This window comes from Astatotilapia calliptera, chromosome 1 (genome assembly GCF_900246225.1).
Source record: "Astatotilapia calliptera chromosome 1, fAstCal1.2, whole genome shotgun sequence".
Lineage (NCBI taxonomy): Eukaryota > Metazoa > Chordata > Actinopteri > Cichliformes > Cichlidae > Astatotilapia > Astatotilapia calliptera.
This window is the reverse complement of record NC_039302.1, coordinates 31,206,738-31,229,330: the sequence shown is the minus strand read 5'-3', so window position 1 is coordinate 31,229,330 and position 22,593 is coordinate 31,206,738. Positions and strand designations below refer to the sequence as shown.

At 38.2% G+C, this 22,593-nt stretch overlaps 1 protein-coding gene across 4 annotated transcripts in view; it reads left to right on the top strand.

Moving 5' to 3' along the window:
* Nucleotides 1-22,593, top strand: part of lrrc49 (leucine rich repeat containing 49) — a 37,240-nt gene that overhangs the window by 8,532 nt on the left and 6,115 nt on the right. For 3 of the 4 annotated variants that reach the window (XM_026174238.1, XM_026174229.1, XM_026174248.1), the window contains 9 exons: nt 1,909-1,970; nt 4,739-4,886; nt 6,801-6,884; nt 8,197-8,372; nt 9,304-9,399; nt 17,337-17,571; nt 18,108-18,293; nt 18,874-18,983; nt 22,360-22,513. In XM_026174238.1, coding sequence (XP_026030023.1) covers nt 1,909-1,970; nt 4,739-4,886; nt 6,801-6,884; nt 8,197-8,372; nt 9,304-9,399; nt 17,337-17,571; nt 18,108-18,293; nt 18,874-18,983; nt 22,360-22,513 — 1,251 coding nt within the window. Of the gene's footprint in view, nt 1-1,401; nt 1,421-1,908; nt 1,971-4,738; nt 4,887-6,800; nt 6,885-8,196; nt 8,373-9,303; nt 9,400-17,336; nt 17,572-18,107; nt 18,294-18,873; nt 18,984-22,359; nt 22,514-22,593 lie in introns of those variants that run through there. The other variant, XM_026174258.1, reaches the window with a different exon arrangement.

The following is a 22,593-nucleotide window of genomic DNA, read 5'->3' as shown; positions in this document are numbered from 1 at the left end:
TCTATCTATCTATCTATCTATCTATCTATCTATCTATCTATCTATCTATCTATCTATCTATCTATCTATCTATCTATCTATCTATCTATCTATCTATCTATCTATCTATCTATCTATCTATCTATCTATCTATCTCATTTCTATTGAATTATCTCCTTTGAGCAATAGCTCTCGTATGTGTTGTTAGATGTTGCTGGCCCCATGATCGGAAAGTCAGGGGTTCAAATCCACTGAACGTCTACCCTGAGGTACCCCTATGCAAGGTGGATCCCACGGGGATCAATAATGTATAAATGATTATTTATTACATATACCGCACAGGACCCACCTTATGTGCCAATTAGAAATTTGAGTTTACAACCCTGATTTAGTGTTTACTAACTCCTTGTCTCACCACTATTTCATGCACGTATTTCTAATTCAACATTTTTGGTTATCATGACGCAGAAGTCTAGATAAGGAGGCATAGTGTAAACTAATGTAAATTAATGTGTTAAACAAGCTAAAACATCTTGCTAAAATCTCATGCAGAACTTAAAAATTATGTGTAGGTTGTTACTAGCTTAAAAAAGCCAAGTTGTAAATATTAAATGTTTCTTTTAACTGAGTTTTGATGTGTATAATTGTAGGGGAGGAACGGCACAGTGATGCAGTGGTTACCATTGTTAGCACTGTGTCTGTATGGATTTTCTCTCGGTACTCCAGCTTCCTACAGATGATCTTTGGCATTGGCCTTGTGAGTTTTGTGTTGGTCATGTGATGGACTGATGACCAATCTAAGGTTAACCCAGCCTATTGTCAGCAGGAAAAACCTCCTCCCCAGTTTTTTCTGTAGAAATCTTTCACAGTTATCAGTATCTCTAGCACTACTGCTGATGTTGCATAGCCTACTACTCTATCTGTAGTAAATATACTGTACTCAGCTTGTTGGTCTTATATGCAGTTGATAACGCAGTGTTGCATAACTGTGTTATATCTATATGCTTGTGTGGGAGGGAATTTTGTGGATTTCTAAATGACGAAACCTGGCTGCACTGTTCTTCTGCAGGGGTGCTAGCATGACCTGAACACCAGTCTAACCTCATAATAGAACAGAGCCTAGCAGGAAACTGAAGGAGGTTTGTGAGGCATTGGCTGCAGTGTGGGTGGATAGTGACGCAGCCCAGTCAGACTGCTGATGGGAGTGTCCTCTTTGCTTCCAGTATAGCCAACATTGTCCAGCGACACACATAAAGAAAGCCCAGACCTTGATACTAGAGAATGTGATTTACCCCATGCTGTCATCCAAATAGTTTACGTGATTATGACATTGCACTTGTCCCTGTGTGTCCAATTCAGCGTGCCAGCTGCCCAGCTGCTGCTTTTCCCCCACCCCCTCAGTAAATTGTGCATCGATTTTTGATGCTGAGCCTGCCTGATGGTAAAACTCTCCACATCCCTGTCAGTTTCCACTGAATTTTCTCCAGCTATTGCATGATGAGGTGCACTACCTTAGTAAGCTGCTCGTTTTATATCACTATGCTTTCCACTGAGCATTTCAAGTTAGCTTCCTGCAGCAGGGGATCTCTGCATTAGCGCAGCACATTCTCCACTCTCCCCTCCCCCCTTTCCTCCTCATATTCTATCTATTCTCGCTCTCTTCCTCTCTCTCTCTCTCTGTTGCCCCTCCTCTCCATGTGCAGACAAGGCAGCATGCTATATGTGTGTGTGTGTGTGTATGTGTGTGTGCATGCGCAGGGTGGATGGGGATGCTGCATGCTGGAGCTGAGAGCTGCAAGGTGACTGAGGGAATGGAGAGGGATACAGAGCCTTGACGACAGTGACGATGCAGTGCCCTCTTCCTGAGCACCTTCTCATCTTCACATCCCTCCATCTCTCTGTCTTCCCTCTCCCTCTTTCTCTTTATAGACTGAGGTGGACCGCCTGCCCTTGTTGCAGCGCCTCTTTCTCAGCTGCAACAACATCACCAGGTAAGAGCTTGTACCGCTTAACTCCCTCCTCCCCGCAGGATAGAAATAGGGATGGTGGCCGGACAGTGCCACGTCCCCTCCCATGGCTTTGGGCAGAGAATACACACCCACAGCCAGACACACTCACAGATTTGCTGTAGTGGGCAATTTCTGCAACCTAGAAAATAACAAATCCTCGATGTGCTCTTTATTGTTAGTATTTAATCATCTGTTACCTAAGAAATGGGTGTGAGAATGTTTAAAGTTATTTGGGCAACAAAGAAGCAGGTTGTGAGAAGATAATTATTGATGACAGATTTGGAGGTTGGATGAATTAATGGAAAATATACCTAGGTAAGGGCATGTAGGATGAATGAGAGGTATGATTTTTTTTTGTCTTAGTGCTAACTGTCAGACAGCTTTACACACTTTTTTCCAGTATCTGTCCTCCTTTCTTTTCTTTTCTTCTTCATTTCTGAGCCCAGCAATAAAAACCTCATAGAATAAACTTAACACAGCATCATCTTGGCACTAAATGAGGCCATTTGCTTTATTTTTGCCTAGTGGAGGATAATTTCTGTGGGATCATTGGCTCCCTTGACCATAGTCACCTTGTGCTCTGATAGATCTGAGCTGACAGTCCAAACCAGCTTTGCTGTTCTTGTGTCTCCATGCTTCACACATTGTGAGAATCATGACATAGTCGCAAGGAATAAAATCCTATATTCTTAAACTTCTGATTTTACAGTGACATCTAGTTCCAAATATAATATGTGAATAAAAATATAAGTAAATTTTGATTATGCGAAACATATATGTATCATTTATCCTGCTCCATGATAGGGTATTTTAATGTATCGTCTTTAATGTACTCATGTAGTGGCAGTATAGAAGGCTGGTTAGCGTGTGTGCACCTTTTTGAACTCTTTAGTGCTGATAGGAGAACAGCTGTGCTCTGTTGCTAGGTAAAGAGACAGAGCACACTCATCACCTTGATGGAGTCAGTTTACCCAGTTCAGGATCTTGGATCAAACATCTCTCATGAAATAATATTAAGACTGAAATATTCATTTGAGCTTACATTGATATTGATTTTTAAAACAAAACAAAACAAAACAAAACAAAACAAAACAAAACAAAACAAGACACCCTATGAAAATAGGATCAAAGCAGAACTAATAATTACCAATAAGTCATTGAAGAATATGTGCAGGGTAGTGCTAGTATAGATAAAGCCTGAAGCTACAGTTTTCATTCACACCGCACTCTGTACTCACATCTTAAAAAATAGTTTTGATATTCACTTTTTATTGGACCATTAGTAGCAATCAGAAACTGGTGGATGGTGCAAGAATTAGAAGTTCTGTTTTTGTAAAGGTTTTGGTCTTCATCATTAATGTTATTATTATTCCTTATTATGAATACACCAATTAGGCAGAATGTGTTAGATGCACTCAAGCACCTCTTTATTATGTTTATTATCTCTTTTATATTTTTATGGTAGGAATTAATATTCCGTAACAGAAAGGGTCTAAGCTACTGCAAGTGTTTGAGATTGGAAGACCCCTGGTATCTCCAGCATGGTGTTTAGCATTTAGTTAAACCTCTGGCTAGGAACAGGCACAGTGTACTAGGACTTTGAGTGGTTCCAGGCAAATGATTCATCAAGGTTATTATCATAAATTAGCAATGATAGAATATCCCCTGCTGTGCATGGCGTGACTTTGCTTTTTCATGTTTCCTTTTGCCATAGGGTGATATCAACAGTGTAGCAGATTTGTCTCTCTTCATTGCCCCCTGAGTAATGTCAGGCTGCCAGAGTGCCTGCTGAATTACCAGCTTAACATGGCATGTGTTAGCCCGGCTCCATTCTGTCAATACGAAGCAAGACAAAATGTGTCAGGAATAAAACGAAGATAGTGAGATTGTCTGGTGGATGATTCAGGTTCTGCAAAATGTATTTTTATATATATATTTTTAATATCATTTACTCAAAGTCTCATTTAAAATTGTCAATTTTTTTCAAAAGTGACCTGAGGGCAGGGGACATTGTATAAAACACATGCACAGTTGTCATACAAATTCAAATTACATGCAATAAGGTAAAAATAGATCAAATTTCAAATAAATTACAGTAGAGCTTTGAGAGCAGTCCATTGACCAAGAGTACCCAAATTCCCAGCTGTACAATTTCAGGTCCATCTGTAGCTTATATTTGAAAGCTTTTTTGCCTAATGTTGTTCTGACTCTGGGGAAAAATCCTGGTGAAATTTTGTGAGAGCTAAAGCCATAATAATTTAATTTTTTACACATGCATTTAAAAAAGGGAGGGAACCAGAGAGGGAACCAAAAAATTAGAGACTGATGTATAAAAGCATATAAACATACAGAGACAGCCACTTTTTAGCAGCATATTCCACACTGAACAGTGGCCTATCTGATTTCGACAACCAGTAACAGAGAACATAAAACATAGGGTAAGGATTGTCTAACTCCTTAGCTAAGGTGCTGATCAGTAGTTGTAGATTGCAATGTTTTCTGTAATGTGTAATACAACAAATTATAATTGATAAGAGTTCTTTGCTTTATGAGAATCAAACTTGGATATGACTAACTTATGTTGAGTTAAATGGCACTCAGGCAGAGTGCAGGAATTCAAGTGTCTGCATGACTTCCCAGTATTTGCTACTGACCGTAAAGCATTTAGCGTAGCCAGTCTTTGTACTGGAAAAGTACCCCCCCCACTGAAATTCACGAGTGTGTTTAAAACATTCATCCTTTGTTTCTAGTTTTGACCAGCTAGCCTGCCTTGGAGAGTCGTGCTCCCTTTCTGAGCTCACGCTGGATGGGAATCCTGTAGCCCTGGAGACATGGTACAAGCAGGCCGTCCTGCGCTGTGTGCTTCATCTCAGACAGCTGGACATGAAGCGCATCACAGTAAGACTGACGTGTTCGACTGTGTGTGTTTAAAAGTGATAAACAGGACATCAGCCACCAGTTAACCAGTTCAGCTGTGACTGTTAAGATATTTTGTTGTCCTTTCAGATATTTTTATTTTCTTCTTACAACAAATTGCACGGCTACAATCAGAGAACACTGTGTTACACTATTTGTTTTGCTATATTTTGCTTATTAAAAATAGGGAAGAAATATTCACAAATACTTTTAGAAGCAAAGAGCTGCCTTAAAGCGATTAAACCTTCACAGCTTATGACTTTGCTGTGGTTGATATTTAATAAACCTATGCCATATTCTCATTACACTTGCATGTTAAGCTAATGGTCCAAACTTTTTGTCCCTCTGATGTTCCTACATGTTGATTCTTGAGAGCGACTCATTCTTGAAATAAACGTTTTTATGATTTCACACTTAAAATTTATTTTGAACCCACATAGTTTCCCATTCACTGTCACTCTGTATCACCAAGTTGTATGAACAACTTTACAGTGCTATATTCTGGAGTCTGACTGTGGTACTGCATTCATTATGCTCTGTTTTATGCTAAAAGCAAAGTGGTTCAGTGACTAAGTTATGACTCTAAGCTACACATTTACATATATTTTACACACAGTGTATGTAGCAAAACAGTGATTATTCTCAGAAAACATGAAATCATTTTTGTCGTACAGTTTGCCAGAAATGTGCTATCATGAAATGTCAGCGTGCTTTTAGAAGCTGTCAGGCAGAGAGCACCCAGGTCTGAGCTTGCACTTTAAAGGAATCTGTAAGTACCACACACCTTGCCCTCAAAACATAGTGCTGATATGCAGTAAAACCAAACCCCCAAAAAACAAAACATGTAACTCAGATTTCAAAATGTTTTTACTTGAATCATAAGAGGTTTCAGGATTAGCAAATTTCAGGATTATTGTGGTCCAATAAAAGCACCTCCACCACATTTCAGCTGCCAATTCCTGATACAAATCAGTTACATTTTCAGAGTTTACTTTAGGGAGACACACAGCATTGACTTAATGACAGAAATGTTTGTCTAGCATTGGGGTTTCTATTTCTTTAAGCATATTATAACTGATTTGGAATATATGTCTCCAGGGAACCATACTACCTCTATGCTGTGAAAGCCCATGCCTGGGTGACTGGTGGGTAGACGGTTCTTTATGAATCAAAAACGGAAAATGAGAATAAAAAAATTCAGATAACACACATCCGCTAGACTAGAGCATTAATAGTCAACTATTATGTTTCAGAAAAATACCTGAATATGTTTAACATTCAAATTTTAACTGGGAACGTTATTGAAAATCTTAACAGCCTCATAACCGAGAGCTGTTGTCCAAACATTCATTGTTTTGGCAAGTGCACAAACAAAGAATGTATTGACACTGAACAATAGCATCCTTTGCAGTCAAGAAGTTATTCATCAGGTTAAAACAGCTTTTTAATTTTGATATTATATGTTGTTTTTATTATAAAATTAATTTTAAGGATTGTTATATGGGTTTGGATTCTTAACTGTCTCTACCAGCTGACAGCATTTTGCCTGTCTTTATCAGAATTGAGCATCATTTTGCGTCATTACTAGCTCGCCATAGACAGCTGAATATCCCCCTGCTCTTTGCTGGCACACTCAGACTGTGTTGGCTGCATTGCATTCTGGGAGTTTTGGCTTTCCCCAACAGCTGGGCTCAGTTTATCTGAGACTGAAAATCAGACAGATAATCCAGTGATGCAGCCGGTTTATGTGAGACTATCTACCAGCCTCCATAATGGTCCATTTCTAGTGTAGAGAACAGTTGTCCTGACAGGGTCTTTTGTGGTTCCCCTCTCTCTTGAATAATTCAGAACTCTTGAATGGAGCGACACTCTGATTGCACCGGCTTTCTTTTTCAGGACGAGGATCGGCGCATGGCAGGTGTACAGGCTCGAAAAGAGGAGGAAAAGAAGAAGGAGAGTCACAAGCAGACCATTCATAAGGTACCAGTTTGACAAGATTCACTCTTGCTGTCTTTAGCTGGCAGGATGCAAATGCACATTGTAGACGACAGCAACACAACAGTCTGTTAAGAAGTGAATAAACTCATAATTACCCTTTATATAGTTAGTATGTAGAAGGACAATAATAAGCAGTAAGGTTTTAACATTCTTAAAATGCCACATATAGGTGATGATATCTGATTTGTAGTTTATTCATCTTTTGAATTACTCATAATTATGAGATTCAGGTTCAGGCTTAAATGTGCATTTAAAGAAAAAAAGCAGCTCATCAGACATCAGTCTGCCCTTCAAAACATATTTAATGAGAAGGCTCTAAAATATTTAGGTCATGATAAGGATTTTTATTTATGAGTTTATTTTTTTCTTTTGACATATGTCTCTTGGGACTGATGAAGCTCATTAATAGTGTACATATTTTGGATGCTTCATAGATGTGAATTTCTTTTAATGCATTCTCTTTTCTTCTGTATGATACAAAAACCCTTTTAGATGGAATCTGGAGTATTGTACAGAGTTCACAGGGGTACTGTATTTGTAAAGGAGTCTATAAATGACACTTTATAGCTTTAAATGATCTAAGATGTTCTGCTTTGCACATGCATCTGTTTTGCGGTAAATATGTTTGTGTGTGTGTGCCAAAGCTCCTGCTGCTTTAACTGTTAGATGGACCCTATGCCGAAACTCGTTGTCTCTCAGTTACCTAACTCTCTTTAATCCCTGGTGTTGAGAAAATTTTATAGTGAATGCCACAGCCAAGGGTTCACAAAGGCCAAGGACTTACCATGAACTGATACTCATCCCTGCTTCAAGGAGTGGCACATTCCTTAGCTGAGTATATTGCAACTCCAGCTGTCCAAGAGTAATTGAAATAGAACAGAGAGGCAGAAATCTTCTCTCTTGCAGGGTGGGATGTCACATTTTTCTGGTGTAAAAGGCAAACACTGTTAAATCATAATGCTGTAGTGTGACAAAAGAAGCAAATGAATTGGACTAAGAAATCACTATATAATTTCAAATCTAATATAAATTGAGTTCTATATCTGCTATATAGTAAAAGAGTTCTATATAGTAAAATGTCTTACTTTATTGTACTTTATTGTATATGCTTTCTTTAACAATGTATCCCAGTAAAATATATATATGAGGAAGGCAAGAAGGATATGATTTTCTGTGACCTGATGAAAACACACAGAGGTTCTATTAGCATGCTAGCTCTGTCCTGCTCAGGAGATTTGACACTTGAAACCTTCTTTGTTCTGTGTATGTTTGTGTGTGTGTTCTGTTCATCAAGGAGAAGCGGCGTCTAGCAATCCGTAATGCTGCACAGCAGTGGGAGGGTGTCAGGGCCTGCCTGGAGCTCCCATCCACAAATGGCGCTAAAGAAGAAGTCAGTCCAGAGAACAGCCCGGCTCACAGCCCCGCCCAGACCAATGGCCTTACACAGGAACCTTCCCCTGATGAACCGAGGTACACACAGCATGTACAGAAAATTAAGATGGATTTTAGAAGTAAAAATTAGACAGTGACTGGTTAAGATACTGACGTTATGAGCAAACTATGTTATACTACATATTCCTGGTCTAGTTAGAATTGTGGTTTCAGTCATGGTTTATTTTTAACTGTTTTTACTACCTTTTTAGCTTTTCACAATGGAGATTGGTTTCCAGTTGATCGATCTACCAACTTGGTTTTGAATGAAGTAACTCATGGATACATACAGTGTTGCCTTTAGCCAACTTTTTAATTTTCCTTTTGAGCCAGAATTTTGGCACAGCGATTCATGCCTCCCTCAGGAATAATTGTAATTACTTTGGTAATTACATAATTACCAAAGTAATTATGCTCATAATTCATCTACCACCGTAACTGAGTCAAAAAATGTATTTTCATTTAACTAGTTCTATGGTTGATAAACAAGTACATGCAAAACTAAAAACATTTCCATCATTCATGAGTTATTTAAGAAAAAATTAAATATGGCAGTTCTTCCTGACTGTACACAAAACAAATCAATGAAAAACAATTCAATGAAGTTGAGCAGAGCAGTTAATACTTAAATTAGTGATCATGAATGAAAAATGTAGTCTTTTTGGTAACTGATAGAAGTAAATTAGCATCGTGTGTGTAGGTGGGAGGAGAGAAAAGTGAAAAATGCAACAGTGAGGGAACTGTATACATTGCTGTGTAAACTTTTGTGTTGCATATAATTGTCACAGTTCATCCTGTGTGCAGATATTTTTAAGTAGAAAGATGAGACAATATAACAATGATTGTTTTTGTGATTCCGGCTTATTATCACTATTACTTATCTTTTATTACTTATTATTTTTTATCTTATAGGATTTTAGAAAGAATTGTTTTTGTCCGTTGTTGAAAATTTTTGTTTATTTTTCATCAGGCGGGTAAGCCCAGGTTCAGGACCAGAGCGGCCATCTGGGGGAACAGAAATCAGACTCCAGAGCAACAGCCGTCCAAACAGCCCACGAGACCCCAAGTAAGACAAAAATGCCACAATGATATATTTTACTTAAATATTTAAAGTGATCACAGGCACTGAAAAAAATCTCACATAATTTGACTCCTGCCCCCTTGAAACATCTATTAACAAAGTACTGTTTGTCACATTTAAATGCAGTGTTTTAGCAGCTGCTGTACCATTTTAACTTATTAACAGATGGCAGAATGGCCTAGACAGAACATGTAGGGATCATTCTGGTAATATATTCAGATACTGCAACAGCTGGTGTGTGAAACATACCTTAAAATATTATTTTACAGCACAGTTACCCCTTTATTTACTTCAGGCATGTTGCCTTTGGTTACTCCTCAGCTCTCTGAACTCTGGTAAGATGAGCAGATGCACATGTAGATGTCTGAAAACAGTTCTTTTCTTTCAAATATTTACAACATGACATTGCAAAAAGTTTAAATCAGTAGTGTGGACTCAGTATAATGTGGAAGTAATGCCCTTATATTCTTTCCTATCAAGACTGATACAAGTCTGGATGAATTATAAGTGGGAGGGTTGAGATGAATGTGTGCGCTGTGTTAAGGGCTATTATTACATGTTTCAAAGAGGGCCCTTTCTTCCTGCACCAGGATATGAAAATGGCCCTAAAGCAAAATCTTCAGTGCCAGTGGTTTTCTTTTACTGGTCTATTATAACTTTACTAATGTGGCTTAACAGGTCATAGTGATGCGAAGTCTGCCATAGTCTTATCAGCTAAGACTTGAATTACTTTGGCTTGTACTGTGTGACAAAATACAAAGGGAATTTACAAACCATGGCACCACTACTAACACGAAAGAGAAGCAACATGTATGAAAGGGTCAAGGGGTAAAAAATCAAAATGCTTGGAAATATGAGAATTAGGAAATTTAAAACTTGTTTTGTTCACCACTGGGTGGGTGTACAGAATGTTGTAATGCCTACACAGTGTGGTCCTGATTACCTCGAAGAGCTGTTGAAGTACTACACCCTGAAGAAAATTACAACATCCTCCCCCATAGAGTGCATGGATACATAATGTCATCTCTGGTTCTTTCTTTAAATACAGAGATAAATCACCCCTTTCCAATGAAAGGAACGAATGAAACAAATGTTGATGCCACTTTTAGCTTGATAGTATCATCGTGCTCCTAAAATTTATGGGACAATAGTTTGTATCATTGCCAAATTATGGCTGTTATGTAGGCTTGATTGTATTCATTTTTGTGAAATCTTAGATTTAATTAACCTCATTACCCCTGACAGATGCAATAAGGGTTGCATGGCAATAGAAGAGTTATTACCCAGAAATTCAGCAATTGAGTTGGGAAGAGATGGAAGGGGCTTTGTAGTGTTTATACATTGATGAAATTGAGAGATCCTGAACAGGTGTTTGTTTTTTTGAGGCACATAAATCAGTTAGATACCGGAACAATGGTGAGAAAAAGATTTAGTGGGCTATATGAGTGAAGGAAGAACTTAAGACGTTTTAAACCAGTGCAAGCTGTAGGAATACTTTACAGAAACAGGACTGTTCTGTGCAACACTAAGTACCCAGTAAGCCTGCATCTTAATAAATTGCATTCACTTTTTACAAGATGGAAATGATGGAGTGGCGTGTTAAAATAACAGCTCGGTTCAAAGTTTCATATGTGTCACTACCTCACAATATTTAGGCATTTGTACAAGCTGTTTCTGTGGTGGGATTCAGTTGTTAAGAGATGACAGATGTCCCTTTTAAAACCTCTTTTGGATTATGTTAAATAGCGCTAATTAAATGAAATGTTGTTCCCTATAATTCATTGAGCGAGCAGGAGCTGTATAATTGTGATAGATTCTTCACTCCGTCTTCCCCGCCTTGCTCTCTTCTTCTCTCAGCATGTGTACATGGGTTCATGTCATAAGGGGATTCAGGGCCACCTGGAGCCTTCAGCTGTGCTGAACAGTATGTGACAGTGCAGATTGTGTTGATGGCATGCTGCCAGGTGTTTAGAAGTTACTCTCATTCTTGATGTGACTTATCTACATACTACACTCCATCTCCTGCACTGTTCTTCAACTCCTTCTGATTTATAGCCTTTGGCATTCTTGCATCTTGGAGGCGTGGCATGTTCCTTAAATATATTAAACTGCCTTTCAGAGTCTGGCGTCTCCCCGTCTAGTTCCATGTTTTTGTCCATGTGTGCACTTGAAACACGACCCACTTGAATTTTACGGTTTTAAAACTTCTTTGCTACTACTTTATCTAACATATATGCTTGCAGTCAGTGAGATTTTGATTGAGAGATCTTGTCATCTGAAATAGTCATCTATCAATGTCCACACATGTTTTTAAAATAAAAATGTAAAAAATGGATGCACTCCTTCTACTGCACTTGTTGCAAGAATTATTTGAACCCTTTGTACATGTTGGCATCCATGTTTGTAAGGTTGGTATATGTACTAATATAAAAAGCATAATTCTGACCTTTTGTACTGTTTTTGTACTGTTTTTATACATTTGTGGAAAAAAAAACAATACAAAAAAACATTTGCACAGCAGTCTGTGCAGTCTTGTACAAAACTAAGAACATTCTTAGGAACTAGGAGGATAAGTTGCAAGAAGATACTACTAATCAAATGCATCTAATTAACTGATCATCAGCATGTGTGACCACCTTTATAAGTGTAGAGTTTGTGGCAGATTTCTGGTTTGTAGCATTCAAGTGCATGTTAACGGAATTCCACAGTTTTCCTAGTAGTGGCCTTCCTAGCAAGTATGAATGTTAAATGTTAAAGTTCATGACAGTACAATTATAAAAAGACTGAAAAATTGTGGCTTGTTTGAAAAGGTTACCAAGCAAAAATCTATTTTCTCTGAAAAGAACATAGCAGCCATAAGAATTCTGGAACAGTGTCTTTTTGACAAACATGAACAAAGTGGCGTTGTTTTGCCATACCGCACAACACCACATTTGGCAAAAAGTAAACACAATATCAGTACATTCACAGACCAGCTGTCATTCATAGTAGTGCAGATTTGTGTTCCTTTTACAGCTGCAAAACATGGGTACCATGTAGCCACTGAGTCAACTATGAACTCCTCTGTATGCCAGTGTATTTTATGTGAGGCCATGTCACAGCATCAAATGTACAACAGAATGGCTGAAAAGGAAACAATCAAGGTATTTGAATGGCCAAGTCAATGTCCAGGCTTGAAGGTTGTTCTGCAAGCTATTACATGATGGGGTGTTCCTAGTTTTTCACATGACTGAATACGATGTAATCGCTGTACTTAAGAAAATGCTTTTTAAACTTTCAGGGTTTTTCTTTTGAGTGTAAGTTCAATTTTTGGCCACTGGGGAAAAAATGACAGAAAGGCTGATTGTTACACATATCAGTTTCTTTAATACATCTGTGGAATCCCCCACACCATGACCGTCCCTTGACATTTGACTAACAAGCCACAGAGTGAGTGGTGGATCACATTCGCTATGTTGGAGTAATATGTCTAGGTAAAAACATAATGATTGAGGGGGACACTCCTCATCAGTGAGTGGTGCATTGTGAGAGGCTCAGGTTGTATTACATGATTAATTTAGTTCAGCCTGGAACAGTATAGCTTGAAAATGTTACTTCCAACTGCAAGAATTTTTATTTATATATATATATATATATATATATATATATATATATATATATATATATATATATATATATATATATATATTTCCGGCCCGAAATGACACAGTGCCTGATTTGTTGTGATTACTGGAAAGCATAATTTGAAGCAAGTGAGCTTATTTTTAACACTAATTAAACTGTGTTTAACTCACAGAAGTCTTATGTAGACTACTGTATTTATTTACGACTGTACATTAACACAAAAATAAATCCATCACCAAGATCAATCCATCACCTGATGAGAAGCACATTGTCAGTCAGTTGTGTCACTTATTCCCCTAGCAGGCTGAACATGTTATATTGATAACTATAAGGTTTCACTATGACACTCTGATAATCTTATATAATCATTCTCACTGTCTTCACTTTTTAATATAATTAGTGGAACATGTAGTAGTTCTGTCTCATTTTTTTCATTTTATTTGTGTGGCTACACAGTTAATTAATCAGCATATGAATTCTGTAAGTATGAAATTTGTAGACAACACATGGACTTTATGATTTTAATTTCTTCCAATTTGCTTACTGTTTATCAGTTTTAACAGCTTTTAGACCAGTGGTTAATAGATTGAGACAACAAACTGCAGATTCACAAAAAAATAAAATACTAATACCAATATTTCTGTCCAAAGAGTAAACACGTTACAGATTTTGAAAGTATGAAATTACACACTAATACACACAAAAATGTGCAAACCTGTTTTTGTTTGCATTTCCTTTACTTGGTCAAGCTTGTCAATCTAGTTGAGACACAACACTTCCTGTAGCAAACTGCTCATTTTAAAAAGGCATGTTACTGATTTAGTTCAATTATTCATTGACAGTACTTGTTTGGTTTTTAAAAATCTATGGCAACCTTTTTTCAACCTAGGAGAGGAAACTGCACCTACTCGGGGCTATAGAAAAAGCTTTTGTTTGAGGGCCACTCTCCAAAAATGGTGACTTTTTAAACAAGCCGTATATATGAGACAGCCTCACAGAGGTGGGACCAAGTCATTGTTTTGCAAGTCTCAAGTCAAGTCTCAAGTAATGTCAGGCAAGTCAGAGTCGAGTCTCAAGTCACTGGTGTAAAAGTCCGAGTCAAGTCACAAGTCTGAAATTTTGAATTTCAAGTCCTTTCGAGTCTTTAAAAAAAAAAAAAACGAAAAAATAATGTTGCAGTTATGCTAAATGTAAATATTAGACCATGTAATTTTTAAATCTGTGTTTTTCTCAACACATGACAAAATAGTGAACTTAGAAAATATACACAAATTGTGAAATTGCACCTCTTTAAAATGCAGCTCAATTAAACCTAGCTCCAAGAATAATTTTCACCGACAGTTCTGAGATAAGCTGCATGTTATTCTTGGATGCGGTTGTAGGACCAGCTTTAAAATCGCATGACAAAAATATCATACACATTAAAAAAAACTGTATCACCAACGTAGCCTGGACAACATTTGCTAGTTAGATGAAGTCAGCTATCTCATCGTAGCATATTTATATGCATATTTATAATCATACGGTTCTTGGAGTGAGTGCATACACTCATGAAGTTTAGTAACTTCAGGTCACTGCAACAAGCCCAGGTACAGTTTACCGACGGATGGGTACAGGACCTTGAAATGCACCGTGTAGAACGAAAGACCATCGTACGTATCATAAGTTTACCAGTCTCACAAATTGTCGTCATAAATACACATTCCTTAACCGTTTATTAATAGGACCTTTGAGCTCAACGGTAATTAATTAGTAGTGGAAATAATTTCTGGTACCCATCACAGAAATGTAGCAGTGACAATAATACTGTATGCTGTAATCGTACTGGGCAATTAGTGATACAAAAAACCTGTTTTATCCTGTGAATAAAAGTATATGTTTTTGTCAATGTACCATAATAACAGAAGCGAAACGCAATATCGTGTCAGGACAATTCACTATTTATGCACAATAAATAAAGGAGCATAGCGCGACAATTTCTGTTCAGCGCCAGACTTGCTTGTAACCTATATCACCAATTATGTTAAGAAAAATGACGTATTAACTACTAAAAAACACTGACCTTCGTGTAAATGCTTGGAGCCAGTGTTGGGAAGGTTACTTTTAAAATGTATTCCATTACAGAATACAGAATACATGCCCCAAAATGTATTCTGTAACGTATTCCGTTACGTTACTCAATGACAGTAACGTATTCTGAATACTTTGGATTACTTAATATATTATCATGCTTTTTACAACAACGTGAATGTACTATTGCTGTGTGATTTATTATTATTACTGAAGGTCCGCGACTCCGAACTGTAGTAAAGGGACCGCTGACTAATGCGGCGGGGTCCCTGTCGGCTTGTAGCCGAAAACTAGCTTTACTTTGTTGTCTGGGTCAACTTTTCTTGCGAGAGACAGAGAGAGGCGTTGAAAGGCTGCTCCAACAGAACTTATTGTTTTCGGAGGAAAACACGAACACGGTGTACAGTCGAGTCTTAATAGCTTACTTACAACTGGGCTCGTCAGGCACTCTTCTTTGCTGAAGTGGTTATTATTATATTTACATGCTTCCAGCTCCCGTTTTTCCTCGATGACAACTCGTACCTTTCCACTCCCCTTTTTCTCCCTCCTCGCGCTCACAGACCCATAACGTGTATGGCAGTCCATTCTCCCTGCAACACGGACTACACTGCCCATGATGCTACATTCTTTAGAGCTATGCTTGTAGCATTCTGCCTGTTAGCTTAGCACAACAACAACGACAACAACAACGAAAAGGCGCTCTCTCACCCAGGAAACACACAGTCGCAGAGAGAGAGAGCGTCGCCCTGTAACCATGGCAACCGTAACGCTGCCGCCTGGAACAACAGAACGTAGCTGTCAAACAAAACCCAAACAGTCCTGACCCGCGACAATATGAAACAGGAAAGTACCGCAGTGTAATCCATTTATTTCAACAAAGTAACTGTATTCTGAATACCACCTTTTTAAACGGTAACTGTAACGGAATACAGTTACTCATATTTTGTATTTTAAATACGTAACGGCGGTACATGTATTCCGTTACTCCCCAACACTGCTTGGAGCAGACTAACCTGTGAGCTGGAGTGTTCTGGGACGTTATATTTGATCTTTGAATGGCTGCAATCCAGGCCATCCGTCGCGTCCTTGTTACTTCGGAAACATGGCTTGAACAATTTCTCTTCAACGACGTAATCCGATAACAACCGATCTCTTTACCCGTCGGCTTCCCGTGGCTGTCATGCGACCGGCTATTGCAGTTAATAATACAACGGCTTCTTGACATTTTTGTGTTTCTTTTTATCGCTGTATAACTGATTTTAATTGAAAGCCTGCGTGCGCTAGTACCGCTTGCCACGAGTTCCCAGAATCCTTTGCGGTTCTACCCGTGAATGACGTCACATTTTCAATCTCTATATAATATGCATGTTAAATTTTATATTTGGGGTAAAATATCAAGTCTTTTCAAGTAAACCCGTTCAAGTCCAATTCAAGTCCCAAGTCATTGGTGTAAAAGTCCAAGTCAAGTCACAAGTCTTAGAACATTTTTTCAAGTCAAGTCTAAAGTCATAAAATTAATGACTCGAGTCTGACTCGAGTCCAAGTCATGTGACTCGAGTCCACACCTCTGCAGCCTCATTATGGAAAACTAAATATACTCTTTTTGTTCACATTATATTTTGTGCCCCTGACTATCTATTTAAAACCTATCTAAGGTCACAACTCAAACTCACACTTTCTAAAGTTTGGTGTCTGTGTAATCTTGGATTAGACTTCAGTAATCAAGGGATTAATCTTAAAAGTACTTTGGCTTTCTGTTGCATTTTGTCAAGAGGATATGAAACATGAATAGGGGTGATTTGTCTATTGGCGGCCTGAAGTCAGGATGATCACTGTTGAAGGGTGGAGCCAGTAGCCATCTGATGCCCTGCTATGCTGAAAAGTCCCTTGAGTGTCAGCAGACCCAGACGGAGATTATGTCTCCTTGAGACTCGCCAAGATTCTCTACTCTCACGACTCTCTTATCAGAGAAGGGCACTTCAACTGTTGTCTAGGAGTATAGAAAGTAATTGGGCAGCACAAACAGGACATTGACTAGACCAGTGAGTGTTCTCTTGTGTTCCACTTCTCTTAGCAACAATGCCTGAATTTTCAAGCAAATGTAGCATACACTTTTTTCATGAAGACATTCTTCAAGTTTCACAAAAAAAACCCCCACAATTTGCGCATTTAGTATCAGAAAATTAACTTAAGGAGTGTTTTCGTGTGTGTTTGTATGTAATTTGCAGGCTTGTGGAGGCAGGGAGTGGCAGTGTTCAAAGCTTGTCCTTGTCTGACAGTCACCTGGCAGAGCTGGATGGAGACACCCTGCGTTTATTTGGACTTGGAGCCCTGGAGGCCCTGGAGAGGGGCTGGGGTGTTCAGACTGCTGGTGCTGTCACTGTAATAACCTTCCGCTACATCAACTTTGATGCCATAGTACCAACACTGCCACGAATAAGAGTCAAGTTCCCAAATCTGTCGGTGAGGCCATGTTATATTATTAGCTGTGCAGCTGTGATGACTTAATTAATTAATTAATCAGGAAGGAATACGGAAGGAAGGAAGGAAGGAGGGAATACGCTCAATGCATTTTTTATTTACCTTACTCACCAAAGTTCCATGACATGACACCAAAAGACGGTCTTGGCTAGTGGCTATTTGCCAGATCATAGTACATAGTTATTGTCCCTGAACCTTTAGTTAATTTCTCTTATTACGTAATGTATCTTGTAGAGCGCCACATTAACCCAATATACAATAGACAAATAAATTTAATAGTCAGTGGTAGGGCTCATAATTTATACTTATAGCTGCCTCACAGGTATATTGTTGAGGCAGTGTAAATTAAGGCAGTATAAAAAAATCACATCATTTAATATTTTAATATATTGTATATATCTTTTAAACCCTTTTTGCCAAAGGCCAATCTTTTAAGTCCTAGTTGAATTTAGTGAGTTATTGATATAAACAACTACTTATTGCTTTAACACGTACCAACTTTTGTTTCTTTTCGGTAGCATATGATATTCCTGGAAACCAACATCAGCCGTCTGCCGCAGCTGGCAGCCCTGGCTCAGGTGAGGCGCCTAGACCAGCTGACCATACACCCAGACGGCAACCCAGTGGTCAGTTTGACTCTTTGGCGCTCCTTTGTCATCTATCGTCTTCACCACTTCAACCTGCAGAGGATAAATGGCCAGGAGGTGAGGATTAGCTTGGTCTGTTAACACATTCCTGGTGCTTATAGATAGTGAGATATTTTGGCAAAAGCCCCCTGACAACATGGTCCATGGAATCCCTCGGACACATGCATCCCTCCACCATGATAAGGTGGCGATTCACAGAGGGGCAATTAATTAATTAAAACATGTCAAACCATTAATTTACTGTTGCCAGCCCTAAATGAATTCAATTCAATTCAATTTTATTTATATAGCACCAAATCACAACAAAAGTCGCCTCAAGGTGCTTCATAGATACAATTATAAATTATAGGTCTGTGTCTCCTGGAATGCTGTACCTGAGGATATTGCCTCTACATTAGATCCCATTTTAGACTTGATTTGATAAATGACCTTTATCAAAGGTCTTGTCTCTGTGTTAGCTGCCACTTTCATGTCTTATCCTATCTTGCATCTGTTAAATGGTATCAAACCTTTTTGCTAAGCCGAAGCCATGAATAAAGTTGTAAATCTTCATTTCGTATTGGGAAATACATGAAAAAGCTTGTCACTGAAATATATTGTGCTGTGTGTATGTATGTGCTTTGTGTATTCACCTTAGGTGACCATGAACGACGTTATCGCTGCAGAACGTGTATTTGGAACACTGGGCCATATAGCAGCCACCGAAACTCCACGTTGCCGGCTCCTTCTGCTGCTTGAGGAGTCCAGGTGAGAACTTGATTCCAGATGTTTAACCATAACATAGCATTAACTACAGATTAATGGCAGGTGTGTGCTGTGTCTTGGGCCATGTAGATTGTTTGTTTAAGTATGTCAAAAATGTGTGGATCCTTAAATGTGTGTCAGATGTAGGCTTCTGTACATGTGTGTACATGCCTGTGCATAGCGTTTTGTGGGTATATGAGTGTGAGTAACAGTGAGACAGAGCCTGGCACTGAGGAGCCAGGGGAATTAGACTATGTGTCTCAGGATAAGGGTGGGTACTTGGCATTTAGACACAAACATTCCTTTCTCTCCCCAGCCAAAAAACTCTTGAGGTCTGTCTCTCAGGGTCAATTAAAAAACATCCTAACAAGGAAAATAAATCTGCTTGTCACGCACAAGACTACTTTGGCCAGATTTCTTGTAAAGACATTTTTTGAACTCAGTGATATCTACCTGGATAATAAATAAATTAAGGATTATATACTTCCCAGATAATTGAATACCTCTTGCCTGTAACAGGTTTTACCCCATGTTGGCATCAGAACTGCCTTAATTTTTGATTGCACAGATCACAAAGGAAACATTCCTCATAGATTTTAGTTATATTGACAGGAAACATTTATTGAAAAAGATTGAAAAAAAAAAGATTGAAAAAGATTGAAAATCTCTACTGGATCTGGTTCTACTGGATTGAGATCTGGTGACTGTGTAAGTTATTTGAGTACAGTGAGCTCATTGTCATCTTCAAGAAACCAGTTTGACACGATTTGAGCTTTGTGACACTATCCTGCTGGAAACAGCCATCAGGAGATGGGCACACTAATGCACGTTGAATAAAATGTAAACAAATTTATTTTAAACAACCTAGAACTCAATTTCAACTGCCTTTGTATCCTTTGTATCTCACCTCTGCTTCATGGAGTCTGTTATGAATATATAACACACAACAGCCCAAGGCCAAAGATTAATTTCATATCAGTGCAGAAATCTTACTCACTGTTATCCGCATGCAGGATCTTGAATAATTTGTATCCATCTGACTCACTTATTTTAAAAAAATCTGAAAACTGCTGTAGATTGTTTCTCACATAAAATGTGGTTTTAGTTTCCCAGCATGAATAATAATAAAAAAGAAATTACTGGAAACAGGGATTATGAGTGAGCAAACAGTATTAAAAGATGGTAAATTAATGCTGAGCTCTTGTTATGCCTATTTTGTTTAGAAGAGTTACCTTAAACACTAGTGAGGAATTAAGTTCCTGCATGGTCAGTAAGTTTAGGCATTCTGCGCATTTCAGGATTTGTCCCCACTGGGATTCTGTCACTGCAGCGTCTCCTCGATGCAGAGTTATGGATGGCTGCATAACTCTGCATCAGTGCCTTTATCAGTAAGATGTTTTGATGGGTTTCTTTGCAAAATGATTTTAAAAGTTATGGACTGATTTGACCTGCAAGATATGGCAAAAAAATCATGTGCATCACATTTTGCAAAAAATAAATAGCTAATAGAAATACTAAAAATTATTGTACATAATTTTTTATGTAGTCAGATATGCCTCTGGATCCAGGGACTCAATTCATGCAGCATTTGTAGCCGTGGCAAAGGTATGCATTCAGACTGCGTTTATCTGTGCGCCACAGGCGTTCTAGTAAAAAAACCCAAAAAACCCACATCATCCTACACTATGGAATTTATGATCTCATTATAATAAACACTTTCAGTTTATCACACTTTGTTTTGCATCATAAGGAGCTGACACTGGAAACACATGTGATGCTGTTTATATTGCATATATTAGCTATCTGATTTTTCTGTGCACACGAGCTCCTCTAAAATTTGGCATTGAGTCAGTCTATAGTCATCGCTTACTTATCTAATCATTTAATTGCCTTAATTTCATACAAAATCTGTGCTTCTTGTCTTTCCTGTAATAGATGTGAATAGTCCTTTAATGGACCAGAACAGAGATTGCTATCACCAATCAATAATATATATTTTTTTCATTTATAAAATCATTTATAAAATGCTAATGTCCTCTCTCTGTCCCTTGCTTCTCCTTCTCATATAACATGTGTTATACCTGCATTAAGCATATTTCATACTTCCTCTCAGTATAAAGTTACATGTGCAAGATTCAGTAGTGTGTATTCTCTGCTTTCAACAACTGTTCATTTTCACTCATTTGTAGTGTGTGACAGTTGTATTTGTGTTTGTATGCGTTTATAATGGTTGTAATATCCTCGTGGCCATTTCTTGAAAAAGAGAGTTATAATGTCATTTATCTGGATAAGTAATAAAGATAATAGAATATCGTAATAAAGTATAGAGTATAGTAATATAAAGTATAAAATATAGTAATAAAGAACTGATGCACTGTGAACAAGCTGAGAGAGAGAATGGCCCATTTATTGATCTATCTACCTTTAATCAGTTAGGTTAAGTTAAGTTACCTCCCCCACCCACACCTGTCAGGGTTCTTTAACTTCAGTCTGAGTGGTGAAGACATCAAAGGGAAACTAATGCTGTAACTGGGCATGCTTGCTATATTGCTTAAGGTCTCTGATGGACAAAATACAACTAAATTCCTCAGCATTAAACAGATGCCATCTGCATTGTGTTTGTAAAATTCAGGCTGAAACTGTGGGATCATATATCAAACCCAAGGTGTTGTTTCAAGTTTTTTTTTAAAATTTTTTATCAGATCTAACTTCCACGTATCTGTATTATTGTGTTAGTCATTATAATGTGTGAATGACACACACTGATGTGTTTTGGCATACACATGCATTCACACACTCTACAAACTGTCTTATCTTAAAAGGAATGTTTGCCTCCAGCTTCCTCTGAAAAGACAGTTTCAGCATCCTGGCACTGACCTGTGGTACATGTTGGTGCAGTAGTGTATCACATGACATTTACTTTTGATAGACAGCAACATTTGATGTAGTTTATGTTAGAGCGCTGTACTGCTTTAATAAGTGTATTGTACTTCTCTGTGTTAAAGACATTAAAATATTCATGGAAATAGTTCAAAAAGACTATTAACATTTTACATATTGTTTGCCTGTTTTCTTGGATTTAATCCATTATGGTGTTTTTTTGTTCAAAGTATCTGAGTGTTACTGACCTTTCTGAACTGTCAGTGTTTGTTTAAATGCTGTCATTTCTGACGACTTCTTAAGTGAGCCCTTTCCCTTATTTCTCAAGAAACTGTTTTCACAGTATTAAGTTGAGATAGTGCCATTTGATGGATACAAAAACATGCCTTTATTATAGTGGTGCCACTCACTTGCAGCCACTGTTTCTCCCCAGGTGTCTTTGTTTTTTTTCAGTCTATATCTGACTTACTCTTCTTTCTTGTCTTTCTTCACCCTGAAGGAAGCGGCAGTTGCAGTTCCTGTTGGAGGGGCGTGGCCGGCGGGCAGGACTCAGTCCAGAGGAGCTGCGTGATAATGGGAAACTCCTGGGAGAAGGCCTGAGCAGAGCGTTGTTTAACTATCCAAGCAGAGACTGCAGTGCAGAGAGCCCTGAGGTTAGTTCTTATTTAGAGTGCTGACTGTACTTCATCTTCAAAAGAAGGTTAAGAGAAAATACAAACAATGACTTGAACAG